Source organism: Leopardus geoffroyi, chromosome B4 (assembly GCF_018350155.1).
Source record: "Leopardus geoffroyi isolate Oge1 chromosome B4, O.geoffroyi_Oge1_pat1.0, whole genome shotgun sequence".
Lineage (NCBI taxonomy): Eukaryota > Metazoa > Chordata > Mammalia > Carnivora > Felidae > Leopardus > Leopardus geoffroyi.
The window spans coordinates 104,362,662-104,388,004 of NC_059341.1; the positions used below are offsets into that span (position 1 = coordinate 104,362,662).

At 34.1% G+C, this 25,343-nt stretch overlaps 1 protein-coding gene and 1 long non-coding RNA gene across 9 annotated transcripts in view; one reads left to right on the plus strand and one right to left on the minus strand.

Annotated features, from left to right (window-relative positions):
- Positions 1-25,343, plus strand: part of PTPRQ (protein tyrosine phosphatase receptor type Q) — a 199,425-nt gene that overhangs the window by 137,904 nt on the left and 36,178 nt on the right. For all 5 annotated transcript variants that reach the window (XM_045462798.1, XM_045462800.1, XM_045462799.1 and 2 more), the window contains 5 exons: positions 225-383; positions 941-1,163; positions 2,795-2,868; positions 12,396-12,495; positions 15,025-15,153. In XM_045462798.1, the coding sequence (XP_045318754.1) occupies positions 225-383; positions 941-1,163; positions 2,795-2,868; positions 12,396-12,495; positions 15,025-15,153 (685 nt within the window). The remainder of the gene's footprint in view (positions 1-224; positions 384-940; positions 1,164-2,794; positions 2,869-12,395; positions 12,496-15,024; positions 15,154-25,343) is intronic.
- LOC123590042 overlaps positions 1-25,343 on the minus strand; it is a 168,187-nt gene that overhangs the window by 82,654 nt on the left and 60,190 nt on the right. The gene's annotated exons all lie outside the window — the stretch shown is intronic.

A 25,343-nucleotide genomic window follows, 5' to 3' on the forward strand; every position in this document is an offset into this window, starting at 1 on the left:
CCGAGTCCCATTATCTTAAGCAAGTCTGAAGTATATCATTAAACCATCAGGAGATAATAATTGCTAAACATCTGTTGTATTCAAACAAAACTCTGTTTCATTTGTTATTTGTGTTTGTCATCATTTTATCTGTAAATCACCTGCATGAAATGAGAATTTAAATTTTTTTTCTCCTCTTCAGAAACAAAAAATCAATTGCAGTGATATTTCTTCTTTGTTTAAAGCTCCAGCACGACCGAAAACCAAACCAACCCCTATTTATGATGCCACAGGAAAATTGCTTGTGACTTCAACAACAATTACAATCAGAATGCCAATATGTTACTACAATGATGATCATGGACCTATCAAAAATGTGCAAGTGCTTGTAACAGAAGCAGGAGGTATCAACTGTCAACCTGTCTCGTTAAATTTTAGAGTATGAATTGTTGAATGCTAAGGAAATTTCAGTTCAAAATTAGTAATATTAGGTTGACCACCAGTTACCACACAACTGTTGAGCTTAACAGATTGCTAATATTATCATTAGTTGTACTAACCATTAATTTATGCCTAAAGTACTTGAACAAGATAAGAAAAGGCATAGTTACAATATGTGATTTACTTTTTCCATATACTGATAGGATTGTTTGAATTTGGCAAGATGGAGTCTTGATAGGTTCTTTGGAGGTATGAACAGAAGAGTTACCCTTTACTGAGAGATGTTCTTTTCTGTACCTGAGAAGTCATCCTCCACAGCAAGCCTATAGATTCACTTGTGATGGGGAAAGATAGGATTTCCTGTTTATGTAGGTAGATCAGCTGAATTATCCCTGGTGGTTCATAGAGTGACAGATGTTGCATCCAAATTTTCCTCATGTAATTATAGAAACGTTCTTCAGAAATGTCAAAATACATTCATCTGTTACTTATAATTATTATCCTTTCTTCCTGAAAATAGCTCAGCATGATGGAAATGTAACAAAGTGGTATGATGCATATTTTAATAAACCAAGGCCATATTTTACAAATGAAGGCTTTCCTAACCCCCCATGTACAGAAGCAAAGACAAAATTCAGTGGCAATGAAGAAATCTACATCATAGGTGCTGATAATGCATGCATGATTCCTGGCAATGAAGACAGAATTTGCAATGGACCTTTGAAACCAAAAAAGCAATACTTGTAAGTATAGTTGGTGCTGACTATGCATAATGATAGCAAGCTAATTAACAACTTTCATTCATCCATCTGCCTGTCCTTTCATCTTTATAGTAAGCACTGGGCATCCATAATGTATCATGACCTAACACATGGTAAAGATCAACATGGTAAAAATCAACATGGTAAGATATTGTCCTTACATTCCATAAATGTACAGTTCTGTAGGGAAAGTAGGCATGCTTCAGAGTAATTATGAGTTGATATGGTAAGTGACAGAAGGACAATATGAAAAACATGTATTGGAGAACATGGATAGGAGAATTTAATTCTTTCTGTAGAGGATAATGTGACTAACATAATATTTTGTGCTTTTCACCCATTATTTTGCAATACATGCTAATATATGGGTTTTAGAAATGCCATCCTAGTCTTTCATTTGATGACAGCTTCAGTTTATTGGAGTCATAACAATAATTTTCTCCTCTTTGTATTATCAAAACTCTGGATTTTAATCACTAATATCTTTAATCACTTTAATATCTATCATTTTGCAGATCATAATAATCTAATGTATTAAAAACCACTTCTGATATTCTGGATTTATTAAACGCTCTGTTAAATTAACCATTGGCTCCTGTTAAATTGACTATATTATTTTTTGTCATAAACTAGTTTCATATTTGCCTGCTAGTTAAAGCACTATTAAATTCTTTATAAACATCCTAGGTCAAGTTAACATTAGAAAAGTAGAGAAGTCAGGCATTTGAAAAAACAGAATGCTCTATCATCTATTATTAAGTACAGTTACTTTGGCTATTACCTAAAATTTAACCATCATATATATGACAGCTATGAAAACAATATACTAAAAAATGTAATCTTTTTTATTTTGCATATTTGCAAATATGCAAATATTGTTTATTTTGCATATTTGCAACACAGACTCTTTCATATAATCAATAAAATCATAAAAATTTGAGAATAGTAGAAATTAAATTGTAAAGTGAAACTTTAAGTTTAACATAAACTTTAACATAAGTTTGTTTTGTATTTTAAAATGCCTGGATATCTATAGTTTTTAAGTAAGATAAATTTCAGTTGTCTCTAAATTTGTTAGAACCACCCATTATGTACCATTTTCTTTTTTTTATGTCATAAAAACATAGAAAGTAAAAATACAGCTGGGCACACAGCATTAAGAAGCATTTTTCTTAATTTGTTAACATGTGAACAAAATAAATTCTATATGACCATTCTAAATCTAGTTCACTGGTATTTTCAAAGGTAGTTGAGGTATAAGTTATTATACTCTATAAAGTATGTTTGTGTAATACACTTTCACACAGACATGAAATAATTCATTCTAAACAAATCTATGAGGAATGTAATCTACTTCATCTGATTAAGCTACTGGGACTGCTCAAGAGTCTGACCAAATCTTTAGTCATTCTCTCGTGTGCAGGATAATTATTCATCTCCCATAAAGATAGGATATATTGCTCTGATGGCAATTGATTTCTAAGTTTACATCTTGTAAATACATTTTCTTTTGAATAAAAATGTGTATTTTTCATTGCTATTTGTTAAATTATTCATAGAAGAAAATCATATAGCATGCAAATTGTTGGTTTTTAATTTTTTTTATTTCATAGATTTAAATTTAGAGCCACCAATGTTATGGGACAATTTACTGATTCTGATTATTCTGATCCCGTTAAGACTTTAGGTAAGATATATTTTGTAATTTAATTTCACTGATAATCTCAACATGCTAATCACAGTTGTAACATTCATTAGTGAATATATTAATCCATGACTAATGTTCTCAAGTATAAATTCACTTCAAGGTTAATTAGCCTTTCAAAGGAAAAAATAGCATTTGTGATATTAAGTGATGTATGATCCATCTATTCAAATCTGGACATAGATTTTAATATGGTATTGTTTCTATGCTGATGTATACTAACCTTATACTAAGCAAATATTTACTTGATTGTTTAATATACAATCTTATATGTAAAACATTTTTACTTAATAAAAAAGAAAAAGATTTATGGAAATTTTCTTGAAACAATCCTAAAAACTAGAAAATTACCAGCCATTTTAAATTTTATTTTCTTTCTAACCAAGTCTTTCATGAGTTGTTTTCTATTATATCCATGTAATCAGGACTGAATAAAACATAAGTACAATTTAGTCAAATGCAAGTATTCGCCTCCTCCTCCTCCTCCTCCTCCTCCTTCTCCTCCACTCCTCCTTCCCCTCACCTCCTCTCCTCCTCCTTCTTCACCATTATCATCTTGTAGGCTCTTTGTATGTACTAACTGATGGACTCTTCATGACTGTCTTTTAATTTACATCAGTAGTTTTCAACCAGAGTGATTTTATTCTCCAGGGGATATGTAGCAATGGCTGTAGCCACTTTTGGTGGTTACAATTATGGGTCCAAGCTACTGGCATCTAGTGGCCAGAGGCCAGGGAAGCTACTGAACATCCTACATTGCATAGCATAGCCCCTTCAGCAAAGAATTATTTAGTGCATAATGTCAGTAGTGCTGAGATTGAGAGAAGCTGTTCAGTACTAATTTTAGCTCCATTATATAGATGAGGAAACCAAAGTTCAGATTACATAATTAAATGACTCTGCCAGGATTCTAGCACAGATCCCATAACCATTACAGTACAAATACAGGATTTAGACCTAGATTCAAATCTTGACTCTGCTACTTGAGAAAATAACTTGTATAAACCTTAGTTTCCTTATTTAGAAAATGATGATGATAGTCCCCCTTCAGATTTAAGTAAAATAGCATATGTAAAGATATTACTATTTCACAGTAAAAAAATTTTAATAGCTTCTTTTCAGATCAGTTATAATCAACGATTTTTAAAGTATACTTTTTTAGGAGATCTTGTTTCCTTAGGATTTCTCTAAGTACATCACAGCCCCTATTTTCTCTGTGTTAAGCTCTGAGAATGTGGACCGCTGTGTGTCATTCAAATCCATAAAATAATACGAGCTACAACAGATTTCAGTGCGAGTTGTGGCTGGAAGAAGTTAGATCTTTCCCATCATTTTCAGTTAGAAATTCTTATCCAGTTATGGAACATTAATTGTCTAAAATGCCAGCTTCCACAGCCTCTACTTAGTTAAGGCAATTTTGAACCTTGAAGATACAAAGAAGGGTCTCATGGTTTGCTCTATAGATGTTTTTAGAGGAATGACTTGAATTTCTTTGGCTATCCTGTCTAATTCCATGAAATGAATGGCTTGATTAATTTACCAAGTAATTAAATCATTTTACAATTGGCTGACAAGCCTGTGGTTTTGAAATTGTGTGGAGTATTTCTTCATTGGAGAGGTGAATTTATCACACCCTGTCATCACCACAGTGAAGTAAATGTCTTGATGGCATCAGCATAATTTGTTAGGTTATAGCATTCAGAAACTGCTTCCACCACCAAATGGGGATCCTGGTGTGTGTACTGATGGAAGAGAATAGACATAGACAAAGCGGATAGCTCATGTGTCTCAGGGAGATGACATTTTGTAGGAGCAGCACTAAAGAGATTACCTTGCTCTGTAGTTTGTCATGTACCTTGTCTCTCATAGATGGCTGGTTTCATGCAGATTATTGATGTGAGGATACATCCAGTCAGTTATCTGAGAGACGAAGTTACAACATCCAGGGTAATCGGAATGAAAAGGGGGAGAGTCAAGTCTCAGAAACTATGGTGTGTGGGGATACGATTCCTCACATTCTGCCAAAATGGCTTCCCTCCGGCCAAGGCTGGGCCTCATCTAGTACTTTGGCTGCAGGTAGTCTCAAGGTGCTCCTCGGTGATGCTCTTCTTTTTCTTCCTTTCTCTCACAGCCAATGCAGTGGAATAGAATCATTAATTCTAAAAGGTAGCAGAAATATGCCATCAGTTCTCTGGTTCTTTGAAATCATGACTGTCTCCTCCCTAAGTCATCCAGGTGCTAATGTTTGTGTGCCTTGGTAACAGCAGGAGTCAAAAGGGAATGTAAGATATGGAACAGAAGGCAGAGCACAGGAGCCTGGCAAGGTTAGCGAAGGAAGCACTGCTGAAACATAGATTGGACGTATAAGGTAGAAAACCACTGGGTGTTCCATGCATCTATGCTCAAATTTTACAAATTCATATATTATTTATAGACCAGAGACATAAGGACAGGCTGCTCCTTAGAGTTTCTCCCATGGACTCTCTTCTGATAAACAGTGGCTTTGTATTAGGCTTTATATTATGCTTATTCTGGGTTGAACACATAGAGTTCTACTATCTAGATAGTCATTTATAGTTAGCAAAAGAGCAACAAGCAGGAGTGGAGAAGATGGCTAGGAGTACAACACTGAGTTGTGGTGAAAGATGTTCAGATTTGAAGTATGGAGTGTATCATTAGAGCAGAATTCCTCAATGTCTAGACAAGTAGCCCAGTCATTTGGCTGGTTAATGGATTTACTACCATCAATTTCTGCCCTCACATTTTATCTGGCTATTGGATCTTGGGGTTCTGTGGATATCAAATTAACCCTGATGGGTCAGGCACCAAAAAGCACCCTCCAGAAATGGATCTTGTCCGTGATTTGACACTAATAAAAGGCCATGGAGTCACAAGAGTTTTTGGAAAAAGAACATTGCCAAGGAAGATATAGTAGAAGGACTCAAAAAAAGGAAATAAATTTGACCATTCCTACAGTGGTCAATGGCAAGAATAGTTTTGTGCCTGTGAGAATGGGAGCAAGCAAATAGTAAAATGCATTGGTATAATACCCTGCCGTCATCATAAGATTACAAAGGATGTTTGTGTCCTTGTTTCTCTCAAATATACCATGGATTGGAATAGATGATACCATTTACAACAGGTTAGAGGCTCCCAACATTCCTAACAAGTCTGCTGAGGACTTATGTGTGGATGTGATCTCAGACTTCAGTGAAAGAAGTGAAGGTACCATCTAGGTCATCAAACTACCAGTGGATACACATTTGTTCACCAGTATTGAGCGTAGCACAGGCAGTGATCTCCAGGCTAAGTTACCTATCAGTAAATCCTTCGGGATTTAAAAGCCTTCACAAGGCTGTCTTTTTAAGTTAGTGCAGAGTAAACATTTCTGTCATATTTGATAGTGGTTGCGCCTCTTAGAGATACAATTATTTGGAAGTTAAAATTAGGGGCAAAAGAATCACCACAGACTGATGAACTAAAAGGTTTAAGTTTAGTGAAAAAGGTTAACAAAAGTACAAATGAGAAGGGGCCAAGCAGGGCTTTGCTGAATAAGGATGAATGTGTGGAAGAGGAGTTTGTACTTAGGGAAATCTTTATGGCCTGTAGGAACAAACAAGGGAAATGACATATGCCATTATTTTAATCCTAAAGAAATACCTACAACTTACTTGATTTTGATTTCACTCAGCATTGAGCATTAACATTTTTATTAACAAAATTCGTAAGAATCCTTCTTAAACTCTTTTTTAAAATCCTCTTTAGGCACATCAGTTTATGGAAACTGCTCATAGGCAATGTTTTGATTACAAGGTTTAATTATAGAAGATTCCTGTGATTTAAAAAGCAGACACTCTTTTCTGCACCTTACAGGGCTTCATTAAAGCTGAACAAGATGAAACCTTAAACCCCATGGCAAAGGCACTCTATGATTGTTTTCTTTTGTCATAATACTTCTCATTTAATTACTATGCTAACAATGAGAAGTTCCAATATGCTCACTTAGAAACAGAAATAGGGAGTCTCTATGTATTTTTTTTTTTTTTTGCAGCAAAATGATCACTTGTCCCCAAGACACCAGGGGAATGAAGAAAGGGTTATGATGTTAACGAGGCACTGGTAATGTGGTGCTGAACCTCATAAACTTTGCAGTCAGTCAGACATATTTTGGGCAGTATAGGGATATATTAAATTTATGTGACCTTGGGTCGGTTACTTAACAAATTAACTTCTGAAATCTTCATTCCAAAATGAGAATAAAAATACCTCCCTCATAAGCTAACTGGAAGATTAAATCAGATGAATGAATGGATGAATGAATACAAAATGTTTATTAATAAAGATAATTGTGTATTTATATGCCAAGGCTTTTATGAGGGTTTTTATGCATAACCCCACATATTCTTCACAAAACTATTAACATAACTTCCTATTTATAGGTATCCTCAATTGATTGGTAAGAAATCTGAAAATGGGTTTTTAAGCAACTTGCCCGCCCAAGGTTACAGAGGTCGGACATGACAGCGCCAGCCTTTAGACCCAGGCAGCTGGACTCAAGCCAGTGCTGTGCTTGTAACCACTATATACAGTGTCTGGAAATCTCTAAGTGTCCAATTGGGTTGCAATTGCGTTACTCTTGGAGCTTTTTCTGTTCCCACGGACTTCCTGTCCTTGCCTTACCATTTTCTCTTTGCAACATTTTTAATTACTTCCAGCTGTTTTCTTTTCATCTTCTTGTGTTAGCTTTTGGAGATTAGCATTCACACATGAGTATGCTTTATTTTTGCACATAAAGATACAAAAATTCTTTTTGTTTTTTTTTAAACAAGGTATAAATCACTTTTCTCTACACCCTGGAAACCACTGTTTATTACCTACTTTTAATATTTTGCCAAACTTATGCATGAAAATAATATGTCTTGGGTATTTTAACTTACATCTCTTCAATTATGAAATTGAGTGACTTTTAATACATTGTCTGTGCAGTTCTTGAATATCTTGGATGATTAGTACTGTTCAAAAGAGAAGAAGAGATCCTTATACTTAAGTTCTAAGAATTTATTTTCTTTTAAGATTAATAATAATTTTAAGATCTTTCACATGACATACCTCTATATCAAGAGGAAGATATGTCCTATGAGCTTTAGAACTCATGTAATTCAAGCTTCTTCTTAGAGTTATAAAACTGGCTTAAGTCAGATCTATCAGCTGAGTTTAAATAATGATAATTTCAATCAAAAATACTTATGAAAAATAGTGATTTATAATTATGATTGCTTACTTACAGCAGTACATTTTATTATGCAGATAAAACAGTTTAAGGTGAACTTTTGTAGGATTTTAAGTCTAGTCAGGAAATGACTTCTGCTTATTACAAAAAGAATCATGTTTATATTTTCACGAGAAGAATTCAATTTTCTGTGGCAGGATCTGGAGACGTGCCTTCATTTTGTGCAGTAATGTTCTGTAGGTATATGCATAGCAGTGAATCAGAGTTTGTACTGGACAGCCATGGTACACTTTGTCCTTTCCTACTAGTACATTTGTAATACATGTGCCCAAAGGATTACATATTGTTTATTAATACATTATATGTCATTTCCTCACTTCACTTGGCTAGTGCTTTGAAATGGTAATCCAATCTCAAACACTTCTTTGTGGTCTATGAAATCATTTTTTTCCCCCACTGGGTTCTGAGGACCAGTGATTCAGTATTACCTGATACAGATTATTCTTTGTTCATCTTCATATGTTTCGTTTCCCAAGCATATTCAATTAGAGTCAGAATGTGAAAATTCATAAAAACAAGCCATTCATATGTTAATATATTAAAAAGAGGTATCTAAAATACTTTATGAGCTACATGCTGCTTTACAGTCTCCTAAACTTAGCTGGAGATGCTAGATGACCATGAAACTCTGGTAACTGTTTTTAAGATTCAGTGTTCATTCGAATCTACCATGCAAAATAGCCACAGGAACCCTTTCCTGTTGTTAACATTTTATAAGCACCAGTCCAGGGAAAAAAGGTGAAACACTAATCCTTGCATACTATACAGATAGCTAACCTATTTTATTTTGTCACTTAACTTTAATACTTTTTACAGTAAAATTATAAATTATAACTCATATAACTTAAAGTTGGTTATAATTATAATTAATAATTACTTAAAAGTAAATGATAAATACCTTGTATGTTCTTATTTGGTTCAATGCTGATCTTCAAACTGAAAATTTTCAGTATCTATTTCAAAACCAATATTTATATTCATAAGTAAATTTATCAAGTATTTATTGAGCATTTACTAGGTATCTGGTACTAGTCTCAGAACTTGGAATACAGTTTTGAATAAAACAAAGACTCCTGTCCTTAGGGAACTTTACATTATGGACAGATAATGAACCATGAGGATAATAAATAAATGTATTATAAGATATATTAAAGTGTGATGAGGGCAATGGAGAAAAGAAAAAGTAGAACAGAGTACAGAGGATATAGAAGGGGAAAGGCTGAAGTGAGGAAGTTGTAAGTTTCCATTTTAAATATGATGATGTCTTAGTCTGCTTAGGCTACCACAACAAAATACCATAGGCTTAAACAACAGAAATCTTTCTCACAGGCGCTAGAAATCTAAGAACTGAGTTCCAATCAATTTGTTATGTGGTGGGAGCTCTCTTCCTGGCTGGCAGGAGGCCTCCTTCTTGTTGTTTTCATATGGCTTTTCTCCAGTACATGCGCACAGAGGGAGAGAGCTAGCTTTCTGGTGTCCTTTCTTATAAGAACACTAGGTTTATTGGATTAGGGCCCAACCCTTATGGCCTCATTTAATGTTAATTACTTCCTTACTCCAAGTACAGTCACACTGAGAGGTTAGGGCTTCAACATATGAATTTTGGGGGACACATCCATTCAGTACAAAGGAAGCAGTCAGTGTAGGCTTCTTTGAGATGGTGATATTTGAGCAAACCTCTGAAGCTTATGAATGGGTACTCAGATATGCAAGGGAAATATCTTTCCAAGCACAGGAGTAAGCTGGTACAAAAACCCTCTGACCTGGTATGTTCCAAGAACGGTAAGTAGACCAGTTTGGCTTCAGTGGAGTTAAGGTGGAGATGGAAGTGGAAGTCAGAATGATAACAGGGAATCAGGGAGTTAATGAAGGAAGGACCAGATCACAGAGGCCACTGGAAGGACTGTGGCTTTTCCTTGTGAGAGATGAGGAGGATTTTAGGTAGAAAGGTAATGTTTAAAAGGATTACTATTCCTTCTATACTGAAAATAGATGGGAAGAGAACAAGGATGGATACAAGAAGGCTTGTTAGGTGTCTATACAATAATGTATGCAAAACAAGATGCTGATCTGGCTCAGAATACAAGCAGCAAAGGGGATGAGAGATGAATACAGCTACACAAAGTTTTGAACAGTATAATGAACCCCCAAATACTCACTATTTGAATGTAATAATTTTTAACATTTTGTCATATTTGTTTTATTTATGCATTTGCTTTTTAATTTTTAGTATTTTAAAGTAAATTACAGAAAACATGATGTTCCACTATTTATTATGTTTCCCTAATAAGTATATTTCTATTATATTGTCACAGCTAAATAAAAAATGATAAATCCTTGATATTATATAATACGATATGCACTTTCACATCATCCTCAGATTTTTTTCTCATACTATGTTTGAATCAGGATTCAAAAAGAGGTTCATACGTTATTTTCTATTGTTGTGTCTCTTAATCTCTTTTCTTCTTCCTCTTTTTCCCCCATGTCACAGACGCATTAAGGCAACCAGATAGATTGCTCTAAAGGAGGTCCCATATTCTGAATTTGTCTGATTGCTTTCTCTTGGTGTGATTTAATTTTTTCCTCCTTCCTCTACTTTCTTATAAATTAGAAATAAAATCTAAAAGTTTGAATATTCACAATTAACATTTTTGGCAAGGACATTTTGCAGGTGTTTCTGCCTAGATTCAAATACCTCTCTTCAGGAGGTGTATAATATCTGGTTGTCTCATTTCAATGACGTTAGAATTGATCAGTGAGTTTAGTTGTAGTGACAACATGATCCTTCATTGGAAAGTTATTTTTCCCCTTTGTTATAACTAGCAAATAGTCTGTAGGATGATAGTTCAGCATCCTGTTCATATCCAGTTCCCTAACAACCTTCCTCCTACTCATTAAGGATACATTTATGATTGTTACCTAAATCAATTATTTTATTAGGAGTGAAAAACTAATTTCTAATTATATTATTCCTTCCACATTTATTAAACTGAACTCTCTTGTAAAGAGGAGCCTTATTGCCTTAACTAGAACTTTTTTTAAAATTCATAAAATACAGTCCATCTGAGAAAGTTAGGGGGAAAATGCTTAATTTTTCCTTTTAAAGTATGGAAATGGTAGTCTAGCTATAACCAGTGTTTACAAGTTAAAAGATTTTTGTATATTTTTTATTTCTCTTTCATTGAATAATATTAGAACTTGTGGATTTTTATATATTGAATCTATTTCCACCAATTTCAGCTTTTATTCATTATAAAATTTAAATTGTTTCTTCTTTGGCCAGTAGGAACTTCTGCAAGATGATCTTTCATTCTTTCCGTACCATTAGCCTTTGATAGCTTCTTAGCTTTCTTGCCCCACTAGATGTCCCAAATTCCTTTTGTTTTCTAACCACACTTTGGGATTTCTACCTCTCCAACTTCCCCTCATTTCTTTTTTTTTAATGTTTTTTTTTTTTTTTTTTTTTTTGATAGAGTGAGACAGAGTGCCAGTGGAGGGAGCAGCAGAAAGAGAGGGAGACACAGACTCTAAAGCAGTCTCCAGGCCTTGAGCCATCAATACAGAGCCTGATGCAGGGCTTGAACTCACGAACCATGAGATCATGGCCTGAGCTGAAGTTAGACGCTTAACCAACTGAGCCACCCAAGCACCCCAGCCCCTTATTTCTTTTAATGAAAAGTGTATGTGTTTTGAAGGTACAAGCAACAAGATTTCCTCAGATATTGTGGATATGTTCTATGAGAGGAAGAGTCAAGGATAACTACAAAGTTTTTGGACTGAGCAACTAGATCATTGAGGTTGCCATCAACTAAGAGGTAGAAAGATTGCAGTTAAAAGGAAGGAATTATAGGAGTTCAGCTTTGAATATTGATTTTGAAGTTTTAATTACATTTCTAAAGATGTATATTGGCAATTGCATATTCATGTCTGGAGTTCAACAGATAGCAATTAAGTAGTCATCATCATATAGATGAAAATTAAAACCGTGAGGCAGCAATGGGCTCACTAAGGTGGTAAGTTTAGATAGAAAAAAGAAGAGGTCCGAGGGCTGAGCCCAAGATTTAGAAGATCTGGGAGAAGAAGTGGAACAATCACAGTTGTACACTTTATTAGCATTCTTGAGAAACATTCCAAGAAAATATATTTCTGTGTTTTGAGACCCAAATAATATTTCATAATTATAATTAATAATAATGTTATACTTCTTGCTCTTCAGGTGAAGGACTTTCAGAAAGAACTGTAGAAATTATTCTTTCAGTCACTTTGTGCATCCTTTCAATTATTCTTCTTGGAACAGCTATTTTTGCATTTGCAAGGTAAGATTTATTTGTACTCTCATTCCTAAGATGCTTATGGACATTATTCAGTCATAGTCCAATCAGGAGACAGAAGCCCCAATAGTTACTAGAATGGGGAATATTTAATAAAAAAAATTGCTAACTTGTAGAAGTAGTTAATTATCATAAGGGGTAAAAGAACTCTAAAGGCTTCAGAAATAACAAGTACAACAAAGCAGCTGCTCTCTCAAGGCTGAGGAAGAATGGACAGTAAAAGAACTAAGAATTAGAAGAAGTCTCACTCCAAAGTTTGACATGCAATGTCTACCACAGGCACATACAGCCTATCACCTATCAGTGGGCAGAGAAATATGACAGAGGGAGGGGCTGGAGCTGTTCTACTGAAGCTAATGATCATTGATGGAGAGTAGACAGGCTGGAATTGGTCTGTAGAAACAACTCACTCTTGCTGGATGATGTGGGTGGCTGAGCTACTTGGAATCATTTACCAATGGGAAGAGTCTGCACTTAGGAGGCAGCTAGCACTCACAGAGGTGGGCTGCTGGGCTTCCACAATGAATAATGATAATGCAGACCTGGAACACACCAGGGAAGTATCTCCCTGTCCCTCTTGCCTTGAAGGTCACTCTAGTATTCTCGATTGATAAAACTTAACATCCCACCGGCTGGCAAAGGGGATGTATTAGGGTGTGGAGCCTAGCTTCGATATCACAAAGCAGGACAAAGAAAGGCAGGTTTAAAAGTAAGAGACAATAAAGTGATAACAAAAAAAGCAGAAAGTGCCAGGACTTTTGTATATTTAAAAATGATTTATAACTATGATAGATTTAATGAAATATATTTCAATCAAATCTAACTTTTAAACTATACAGAAGAGATCATTTTTACATGATCTCTTTTGAGATCATGACATTTAAAGACGTCCATCTTCCTTACATGGTGAGCCCCTTTTTCCTGTTTACTTTACCAATGAGTCTGTGCTACATTTTCCAAGGGCCCCTTTAAATTCTCAGTATTAGCCTCCTAATTCCCTTGCCATTTGCAGGGCCTCAGGGGAAATCTTAGTTATGGTCCTAAAATCCAGCCATAAAGTAGATTGCTGAGTTAAAGGGCCCTTACATTTGCAAAAATAACCATGACACTAATTTCCTAAGTAGCTTAATAGGCCCTGTTTTTATTTTACCTGAAGAATGTTGTCCTGTATTCTGAATGCCCATCATCTGTTTCACCTTGAACCTCTCAAATCATCATTTTGATGGCTAATTTGAAGAACTCTTGAAAAAAAATTTTTTTTTCTTACACTGCATACTGTTCTCAGAGTCAGCCAGAAGATGGTGAGAGAAAGTCATTATTCTAGTTTTAGAGACATATAATTTGTATAAGATATCTTCCTTCCAATATGAATATGGCCAAGGCATACCCCTCAAGGACATGCCTTGGTCATATTCATATTGTTTCCTTGCTCTAAAATCTCTGATTTTTCATTTCCTTACAGGATGAACTCCTTATGTGGGCAAGAAATACTCCCCTCTTACTTACTCTCTACAAATTCCCAACATACTTCTCTTTGGCCAACTAGGTCTGTTCTCACCAGAACATTCCTTAGGCTTTTATAGAACTCTGCCTTTGTTCCATCAACCAGAAATGTGCTTCCTCCTCCTTCTCATTCTGGAGCATTCAAATCAAATCTCACTTTTTTACTTCCTAACAATACTAATAGTTGTCATATGAATTGTAATTTGGATTTTTTCTTTTTACGCTTTTTCTACACTTGGATCTTGCCTCTCAACTAAATTGTAATGTTCTTGAGCATAAGAACCATATTTTATACTTTCTATGCCATCCTTAATACATAACACATAATAAAAAAATGTTTGAAATGTGATAGATATAATAGTATCACTAGTAACACACCATACTGTGTCAAAGAAGGATAAGCATGTAAAGGGTGTAAAATGATAGGGCCTTGATTAGATTCTCAGATTCATGTGACTTTTATTTTTGAACCTGAGTTTTCTAAATGTAAAGATAACAAATATATGCTTTGCAATATTTGTGTAAAAAGCCAATGAGACAATTCAAAACATATTTCCATGCATTTTCCTGCATGTAGAAATGTTTCACATATATAAAAACAATGGGGCATTGTCTTTTAGTATTGGTGATGATAGCAATGAGCTATTTCCACTTTGGCACACTTTCTTTTTATGACAAATCTGTGAGACAGCTAGAAAGAGGAAAAACAAGCACACAGCATTGGTTTCATTTGCTCTATATTTGAAATTTGCCAACGACCAAAGCCTTGATCAACTAATGCTCATCAAAATTTGAAATTTCACCAAAGCAACATGTTAAAGGAATATGGTAGAATAGGTTTATGGAATTAAAGCAAGAAAAAGAAGTTGAGTAGGTATAAATTTGCAACATATTCAGAGAAATGACCCCAACAAAGAAATTATTTGACTAATATCTTAAAAAGAAAACAAAACCTAAGTTTATATGCTTTTTATGATACTTCCTTTTTGGACTGTACTATACTTATTTTAGAATTCGACAGAAGCAGAAAGAAGGTGGCACATATTCTCCTCGGGATGCAGAAATTATTGACACTAAATTCAAGCTGGATCAGCTCATCACAGTGGCAGACCTGGAACTGAAGGGCGAGAGATTAACGCGGTGAGCACACTCCTCTTGGCGAACAGTGGTTCAGAGGGCCTGGAGCCATGACCCTATTCTGACCTATGCTTGTTGGAAGTGTTTGTGGGGCTCCTATTTACACAGGTCATAGAGATCTTCTTTCAAAGGGTGACCTCCATCTTCTGCACACTTCTCACTGGTGTTCGGAGAATCACTTAATCTTCCTTATGCTTTGAGTTCAATATGAACCTTGGACTATAATATTCAACCAAGCTTTCTTTTTCTTTCTTTTTTTTTTTGTCCTGAAACAAATATTTTTACACATTAAGCCTTTAAAATTATGTTTAATAATTTACTTCATATGATTTCTTTTTATGGGTTTTCTGGAGGTATCCATATTTTTAATCACAGTTTTAAATAAATTTGTAACTACTTGATACTATTTCTATCATATTTATAAAAGTCTTTCTCATAGCTCTTTTTTTTTAGTGTAAAATTACATTAAAAGTCCAACTTGTGTATTAATACTTTATATTTTAAATCGCTTAGTATTTAAAAATTAAATACAAAGTAAAAATTATCTTTGGAAGAAAAAGTGTGCCATCGGTATGTATTGGAAATACTAAAGTGTTTAATTTTAGAGTATTTTAAATCCTTTTAAAATCATTAAAAAATATTCTAAATGTTGGCACATTTGAAAAATGTGTCTATTAAGATAATTCATCAAATTCTTAATAAAAACTGTCATCAGGTTATTATAATAAGTTTAGATCCAATATTTTGTGATGTATGTAAGCACATTATAGTTGTTCCAAAGTACATGCACAACACTTCTGTACTTTAAAAAAACTATTATTAACTGTTGAAATATGTCATCAAAGTTTTTGAGCTCAGAAAGGAATTGTTTATAGTTGTCATTTAGCAAAGCCGGTCTTTACCAAATAGATTGACTTTGAAAGAATATTTCCAGCATGTCTAAAAATATCTAATATGTGCTATAGTGGGAAGTGCCATGTGATAAGCAGGGCCCTTCCAAATACTGCAAGATGAAAGCTATTCAGTATTATCACTAAATTAGAAGAAAATCTGATTTGTTAAAGAGAAAAACTCACTTCTTTATATTTAGGTATTTACCTTTGTTTATATTCTAACAAAGGTTGTATCTATGGATGCAACAAAATGGATAGTGCTCCAAAGAACATGTGTAAGATGGTTATATATTACCTAGGACATAGTTTTCCACATAAGAAATGTTACATATAAAAGATCAAGAGGTCCTCAGGGTAATCTGCCAAAGTTAAGCCACATCATAGGAGTAATAGAGCATTCCAATATTAGGCTATATCTCGGTGCTAAAAGAGTCATCCTTCATGGTAAAAAGAAATTTCTTCTCCTTTCCCTCTGGAGCCAACTGAATTTCTATAGTATTTCCTCAACTCCCTTTCTGTACCACTTTCTCAAATTTTTGTGTCCCCTCTACAGACCTCATTCTCTTCTACACCCAAAAGTACCAGGGATAAAACATCAACTCTCTCAGTGCAATTAATTTTAGTTGTTTAAACAATTTAGTTGAGTCTGTTCATAATAAAATGTGAACTTCTAAGTATCTGAACACTTCTAGGGCCTTTTTTTAAAAGAATCTTCATTGATCTCCCAATAGTCCTTAGGATGTAGATCTTTAGGAGATATGACATAATAAAGTGAAAAAAGTCAGTCAGTATTAACGTATTCTTGATCAAGGAGGTTACCATTCTAGGCAGGCTATGGTGAGGTTAGATCCCCTAAGCTCTGTGTGTTTTTACAGCTTGCCCTTTCCTGCACTTCTGAACACAGCTATTATCTAAATGCTGTAGGATTTTTTTTTTCTTAACAGGGTTTGTCATGGCAGCTAAAGGGAAAGGTGGATAAGGACTGCATAGATTGTTTATTATTGGGTTTTTATAAATTAGGGGCCGCCTTACTTAACCTTGACTCCTAATTATTTGTTTTCCTGTTCCCATGTTTATTTACATATATGTGGCTTTATTTGTAAATTGATGTAGAAGTGTCTTTCAAGTATATTTCAAATAATTTTTATTTACTTTTGCACATAGAAAATTCATATATTGCCCCCAGTAATAGCATAGTTGGAAACTTTAGTTTCTGTGCTTTTTCCTTTCTCATTTTTTGTTACGATTCTAGCATTACTGACTATAAAACATTCTTATTTGTAATTTCAATGGCACATAATAATATCCTTTGCTTGATTTATTACAGAAATTTATTAAAATAGCTAGCAAGTTGTTTGAGTATTAACTCTTCATTACAGAGATCTGTCTCCAGCTTTACTATTTATTGAAGGTTTTTCATTTAATAAGATCACTAATACATTAGATATGAAGTCTAAAAAAATGGTAACTAACAAATCTATAATTAGTCATGTGTACATATACAAGGGACCGTCCTTCTGTGAAGCTCTAAAGCTCTTCACTTGTCTTTGAGGTGCTGGAAGATCTAAATCTATTCAAAGTCATACAGGTCATGAGAGTAGAGCCAAAGAGACAGTATATTCTGAGACTAAAGAATCAGAGCGTTTGAGTTCATTTGTAAATTGTTGAATAACTTATGTCATATGTCTGTGTTATTTGCAGCAAAGAACTTAGATGATTTCCTTTAAATCTACCCAGCTAACATATGCTGTTTCTACTTTTGGCTTAGACATAGTCTTTCCCCTCCAACCTGCCCACTCTCTTCTAGCTGGCTGGACAAGCAGTTTTCCTCAGTGTCATATGTCTTGACATGTCCATAAGAGAAATGATAAAAGAAGAATATCTAATCAAAATATTAAGTTTAGGGATTATCTAGTTGACAAAAGGTCATTATGATGCTTGTACTAAATCTTGTCAAGGACTTTTTTGTAGTTAAGAAAGTATTTATTTTATGACACATGCCTGCATATGTATTTATTTTATGATACATGCCTGCATATGTATTTACATGTTGAGATTCATCCTGTAATTTTTGTATATGCAAACTCTCATTATTTAGTTATATTCTACATTGTTGCACAAAGAATCTGAAGAAGAATTCTGGCACATTATACTTTTTCTTTGTGAAGGAAAATGAAACTCAAAAAATGATTTGGTACTCTGTAACTCCATGAGAACATTCAGGATAGGCCAAGATAATGTTTTAAATTCCTATTTGGAATGATAATTATATCATTTCCTCATGCACATTTTATATTTAAGTTGAGACGATGCTAGATGTATTTCTTAGGAAGAGTATCTAATATTTTGGGCTCATCTATTCCATATTTACCAGATTAGAAAATGACCCTCGGGGTTTGTTATTTGTAAGCAAATGAACAAAACATTTTGTGATGGCTCCTTTGAAACACAGCCATTTAGCCCGTGAAGGTGAGAAAAGTTTCTCAGAGGAGATATTGGCAAGATCAGCAAACATTCAGGTGAAGCAGACCTGAATCTTCAAGATTGCAGAGACCAGCTGGTCCTGTGACTTACTTTAACTAATTTCACTGCAATACAAACTCCTTTTCCAAGAGGGTTATAACACTTAAAATTAAACAACCCACCAGAATGTTCACAAGTATTTTATTGACACTCAATTTCTTCCAAGCCTCAACTGTTCCCCCCCAATTGTGTGCATCATTCCATATTAATTATCTTGCTTGTTTTACTTGAGGGAATGTAATGGTGCATTAATTAGACTCAAGGCCCAATCATGAGTGGAATTAAAATTCTAACAAAATAAAGCGAACAACTGAATTGCTACTTTAAGAGTATCTTTCTTTCTTCCATAACTTTAAAAGTATGCGTTGAATTTTTGTTAAATGTATATGTCTTCAGGAAGCTTACCATTTAAAAGAATTCTATGAATGTGCTTTGTAAACTGTAAATCAGAATACATTTGGAATTGTATTGTTATTTACAATCTTTATACAAATTATCACTTCAACCTACTTTCACACAGAGGGTTTGCTAACATAATAATGGCTACTGTTTATGAGCAATTCCTATGTGTTAAATTCTGTGTGTAATGATCTCACTTAACTCTTTCCTTTGTGGTGGGTACTTTTAATCCCATTTTACAAATGAAAAACAAAAGATATTTAGAGAATTTAAGTAACTGTCCAAAGTCATAGATCTAGTAAATAAGAGAGCTATGATGCTAGCCTGGGTTTGTTTGATTTGGAGGTTATCAAGGTACGCCTGTGTGTGTGTGTGTGTGTACTCTGAAGCGTACTAGATGAGATCAATATTACCCCTATTAAAAAAACAAGGCCCCATGGTATCCTTCTTCAAGCAGTTTTCCTATGCAGAGAAATGATTCTAAGGGAAGACCTGCTTCTTTCAAATTATTTGTCCGTTAGTGATAAAGGGCAAAGGAGTGATGGCATTTTAGTCTAGGTTCAAACTTGCAGAAGCTAAAAAATCTTTAATAGTCCAAGTCTTACTGTCCTTCAATAAGAATACATAATATCTGACTGATATATGAAACTCTATGTAAAATTGTTAGCATTTTAATTGCCATCAGTTCTTTGACAGACTCTGGTCATTAATTTTTCTTCTATCTGAAACCATTTTGCAAACAATGGCAAAAATACATGAATCCAGATAAGAAATGTCTGACCATGTGAATTCAGGACAAGGGATGTCCTGAAGTGGAATGAAGCTCAAGACAGTTAATGCTCATGTGCTGGTGGCAGCAAAAACTAATCCAGTGTGTTCGTGTACTAAATAAACAATGAATGTTTACTTCCAGATATTCTTCATTTTTCTTTAGACGCAAGGAGATTTTTGTCATCCAGTAAGTTACTATGGTGGTGCAGAGCTCTGTTGTGATTGTTTTCATCTTGTCAGCTGGTGTGCTCTATATTTTTAAATGTATTATACTGAGCATTTTGTTGTTTAATGTGCTATTTTTTCCAAAGCCAAAGGAAAAAAAAGCCCTATGCTTTCTAGGTACAATATATCCTCTATAATTTGCATGCTATTGATATGGTAAAGTTAACCTTATCAAAATGCACATTGACTCGTAATGTGCATGTCCTGAGAATTTGCTGTGTTCTCATGTTGTGTTAGCTTTGATAGTAAAATAGGTTTTCACCTAGATTTCTGCACATGCATCTTGTGTTATTATTGCCATGATACAAAGCTGAGTTCTCCATCTGACAGATGGAGTCTGGGTCCACACTTCACACAAGCTCATTTCGACTACTGCAGGTGGCAATCTGTAAAGACCAAGACGATGAAATTTTCCATTCTGTGCCTCTGGGGCATACACAGAGTGGCACATTTCATGGAATCTGTACTTCAGCCCTAACCAATGGGTAGCCAACTGTGCATGCTTTCAGGCACTCCTCTGATGCTTGGAAATGCCATTTGTAGGCTAGCACAAAACTTGCTTTATGCATTCTGAGGGTAGCATAGCAAAATGTCAGTATTACCAGGGACTCCAGCAACTGATCGAGTGCCCCAGAGATAACCAGTTTGTTCAGGCAAAGAATATGAATGGAGGCAAAGAACAAAAATGCATTTGATTTCAAAATCCCAAATCTATTACAGAGGAATCAGTCCCCATGAACCACAAGCCTGGATGGGGCCAAGGCTTCTGACATTCTCATTGATCATGAATAGTACTCAGCATGATTAAAACAGTGGAATCCAGGACTATTTCTACTCTAATCATATTCAGCATTTTGGAATCATAGGTAACCTTGTTTTACTTCATATAAACTAATTGCCAAGTTCCCACTGACAGAATTAAAATAGTTTTATAAAAATACGTTTTCCTCAAAGGACCTGCATGGTCAGATTCAGTTGTCAAAGTAAGATTCTGTCGAGCTAAAGGTTTAAGTGATCACATCACACATAAAATATCCATTTCCAACCAGCACTCAAAGCTGACCCCTCAGCATTCTAGACTCACAAGGGGCCTGGTTGAGCAACCCTGCCCCCTGCCAAATATCCTTTTTTGACATCATTAAACAGAATTCTTTTACTTTTTTTGCTCTATGCCATTAATGCCTCAGAGAAGAATACTTCCATTTTTTATAGAATCCTCACTGTTTCTCCTCCAGCACCAAATGTCCTCTCTAAGAATTAGCCAGTAGTATCCAGCTTAGTCAGAGCTCTTACTTTGATAGAGGTAAACATAATTAGTTTGGATTCATCAGAACCTTTATAGAACACCTCTTCATAAATCATATTTGTTAAAGTAGATGTAGTCTTCTTCCAAATTTAGTTTTCTGTAGTTCCCTTCTAACCCTTAACTGAAGAACTTCAGTGCTAACCTGCCTTGCTAGCTAATAATAGTTCAGGCTAGAAGTGCTTCTTTTTAGATATTATGTCATCTGTGTCCTCTTCATTAAATTCTCACTGAGAGTCTGTGTCCACCTCTTCAAACAGCTGTCAGCAATTTCTTCAGCTTCTCTATCTACTCCTTCTGCCCTCTTGCCCGAGGTAGCTAATCTTATGCCCATGGCTAGAATCTAAGATATGTGGTAGACAAGAAAAAACATCTGTCAAGAATTTTGTTTTCAAAAGTGCTAATGTCGAAAGACTTCATAATAATGAAAATACACCTCTTGCCTCCTTGGGAATCTTCTCACAGCTCTTTTATGTCAGGAAGAATGTTGCTTTTCCTTATCTATTTGGAAGTCCATTTTATCTTGTTTGAGTAAAAGAAGGATCAGTCAGGCGCCTATCAAGTGCCAGGCACTGTTGTAGACACTGGACATCCTGGGATGAAAAAGGAAGGGATGCCTCCAAAGAGCTGCCCTTTAAATAGCTAAGCTCCTATTAAACCTGTTTATCTTTACAGATATGAGGAAATATACTGAGAAAGTACTTAGATATCACTTACTGATTGTTTTTCTAATTAAATAAGAACTATATTACACCACTTATTCAAGTGGTATGTTTACCTTATAAGGTGAGGTTTTAGAGTCAGCTGTATAGTACTAGCTATTGGTTAGGATAATATTTTTTTAACATTTTTTACAAGTTTATTGAGAAATAACGGACATGGCTCACTGTATAAGTTGAAGTTCTACAGCATGATGGTTTGATTTGCAGATATTATGAAATAATTACCACAATATATATATTTTTTCATAGAGATACAATAAAATTGTATATATATATATATATTTCATATAAATACAATAAAAAGAAAAAAATATTCTCCTTGTTATGAGAACTCTTAGGATCTATCTTCTTAACAGCTTTCAAATATACCATATAGCAGTGTTAGCCATAGTTATTGTGTTGTGCGTTAGGTCCCTAGTACTTATTTATCTTATTACTGGAAGTTTGCATCTTTTGACCACCTTCCTCCAATTCTCCCTCCCCTCCACCCTTTGTCCCTGGTGACCACAAATCTGATCTCTTTCTCTATGGATTCGTGTTTGTTTGTTTTTTAGATTCCACATATAAGTGAGATCATATACTATTTTTCTTTCTCTGACTTATTTCACTTTGCATAATGCCTTCCAACCCATCCATGTTGTTACAAATGGTAGAATTTCTCTTTTTTATGGATATATATATATATACATATATATATGTATATATATATATATATATATATATATATATATATATATATGCATACCACAACTTCTTTACCCATTCACCCTCTGCTGGGCATTTAGGTTGTTTCCATGTCTTGGCTATTATAAATAATGCTGCCATGAACATAGGGGTGCAGATGCCTTTTTGAGTTAGTGTTTTCATCTCCTTTGGACATTCCTAGAAGTAGACTTGCTAGATCATATGGTAGTTATATTTTTAACTTTTCAAGGATTGATTAGGATAATTGTTTAAATTTATATTAGGGACCAAAGAAAAATTGTTGGTGATTTGATAAAACAATGAAGAAGGATCTGAAGGAATACTTTTTAAAGGCTAAAACAAATAAAAACAATAGGAAAAGACAAAACTTAAGACACCTTTGAAATCATTATAGTAAATGTTGTGGATAAGTAATAGGATATCATTGAAGAAGTACATGTAAGTGTTAGAACAATTAATGGCGATTGAAATTTATAAATTAAAAATTCACTCTCAACATTTTCTAAAACTTGGAAAGGTTCATTAAGATATTTTACCAGAAAGATTCTTAACAAAATTTTATTTGAATATGAAGTACATTGTTAGTTTGACAAATACATAGTTTAAACCAATGCAATAAAATTTGAGGTTCTTTTCTTTTTAACCTAAGTAGAAAACACGAGGTTTCTCAATTTGTCCTATGCCACTGGTAATGCTGATTTAAGCTGCTCATCTATAGGCTATCATCCATAGCTCTCTATTTGGACTATATTTTAATTCCCTATAGATTTCAACTAATTGACCTTGAGAGAAAGCTGAGTCTCTGTGACAATATGGTCTTCAATCACCACTGCCAACATAAATAAATGGTTCCTCTCTGAATCTATCAAGAGTAATCTGAGTGGAATTTAAGTTTTTGATAGACTTTTAAAAAATGAGCCCAGACATGAAATAATACCCTTTTCCAAAAAAAAGGAATAGGATTTAAGACAGCTAAGATTCATGTAATAAGAAGTGTTTAGCCCTTCCTGTTGGAAAGTGGTCAGTTATCTTATTGAAATCTGGACAGTTCCCAAATTGATTTATATAATAACGAACTGAATACAATTTGACAGTATCTTCACATTGTAAGTAAATAAAATAAGGGTTAAAATAAGTGTACCATACCAGTCTAAAATTCTCCCTATGTAACACTTTAAGTTTTTAAAAATGTTAATAAAAAGCTTGCTATTTGAGTTTCTTTGAGTATCTTCACAGATCACTTGATTTGGAAATAACACTCCTTCTAAAATAACATTGCTGACTTTCATGCACGTTAATTTCTATGAGGTATTTTTTGTGCTTATCTAAACAAACAATTTTTCCTAAAAGAATTTAATTTTCTCATCAATAAAAGTCAATGCTTTTGTGTATTATGCTCCACCTTCTTTTCTAGTTCCCTGTATAAATTGTTCAAATTTATTTTTTTCCTATATAAAAACAGATTTTAAAACCTATAATAAAATTTAGAATGCAGCGAATTCTTAACGGGAAAATGCTCCTTTATAATATGAAGCTAAGTATCAAAGCAATGATATGGATACTGTAGACAACAACAACAAAAAATCTTTTATTTGAATAGTCAGGTAATGTGTGCCAAAATGTCTTCTCAATTTAAGCCATCCAGATAGGTATTTCAATTTCAGGTCACACATACTGGTAACATAAGCATAGACTGGAAAATTACATAAAAATTAGACTTTAGAAGTCTTGTTTCTCATATTACGTAAATACAAATGTAAAGAATAGGTTACATAAAGTGGCTAGGTTTAGAAAAAGAGAGTGATACAAAGGAAAATAAAGCCAAAATAGTTCTTACTTGTTTTTTTGAAGTCTATCTTTTTATTAGTTGGATAGGCAAGATGATTTTGTTATTCATATATCTAATTTCCTACGAGGTATCTAGCTCCTGTTAACTTCTAGTTAGGGGATCCAATATGGCTTTGGTTAGACTCATATAGTGTTTATTCATACATCTATTGATCATACTTAGCTAAAACTTCTGAGAATTCTCAATTGCCTTCTATTTTAGTGGAAAATTCATTCACTTTAGATACTCTCATAATAATCAGAGTATTTATGTTTAACATTCTATGTGTCCTAGTCTGAATGCATCCACAGTTTTATATTTAATGATGATTAATTCATTGTCTACTATGAATAAGGTTACAAGGGATTTATAGCAAAACCAAGTGTTAATCCTGCCCCAGCCTTCAAGTATACATGAACCTCAACATGTGTATCCTTAATACATGTACTTATACAGCCATAATACAAGTGGTAAGTGACCTGTCCATAGAAATTTGGTTTTATAGAAAGAAGTTATTTTCTCTATAACAGATCAGAGTAAAGTCCATAGAAAGGTTAACATTTGAATCAGCTGTTGAGGAATCAGTAGGATATGGTTGTGGTAAAACACCTGAATGGTACAAACTGAGAGGGAGGGATGCTTGAAAGTATGTGGAGTACAAACAGGATATGTGAAAGGTAGTTGTAAGGAAGAACATTACAAATGTGGGTATGATGAGAAATGCTTTCACATGATAATGTGAAAACTGAATTATTACAGTCTTTATGTTATTAGAGATATATTGGGGATCTTGAATTGAGAACTAGAAAGCAAGGCTTAGATTT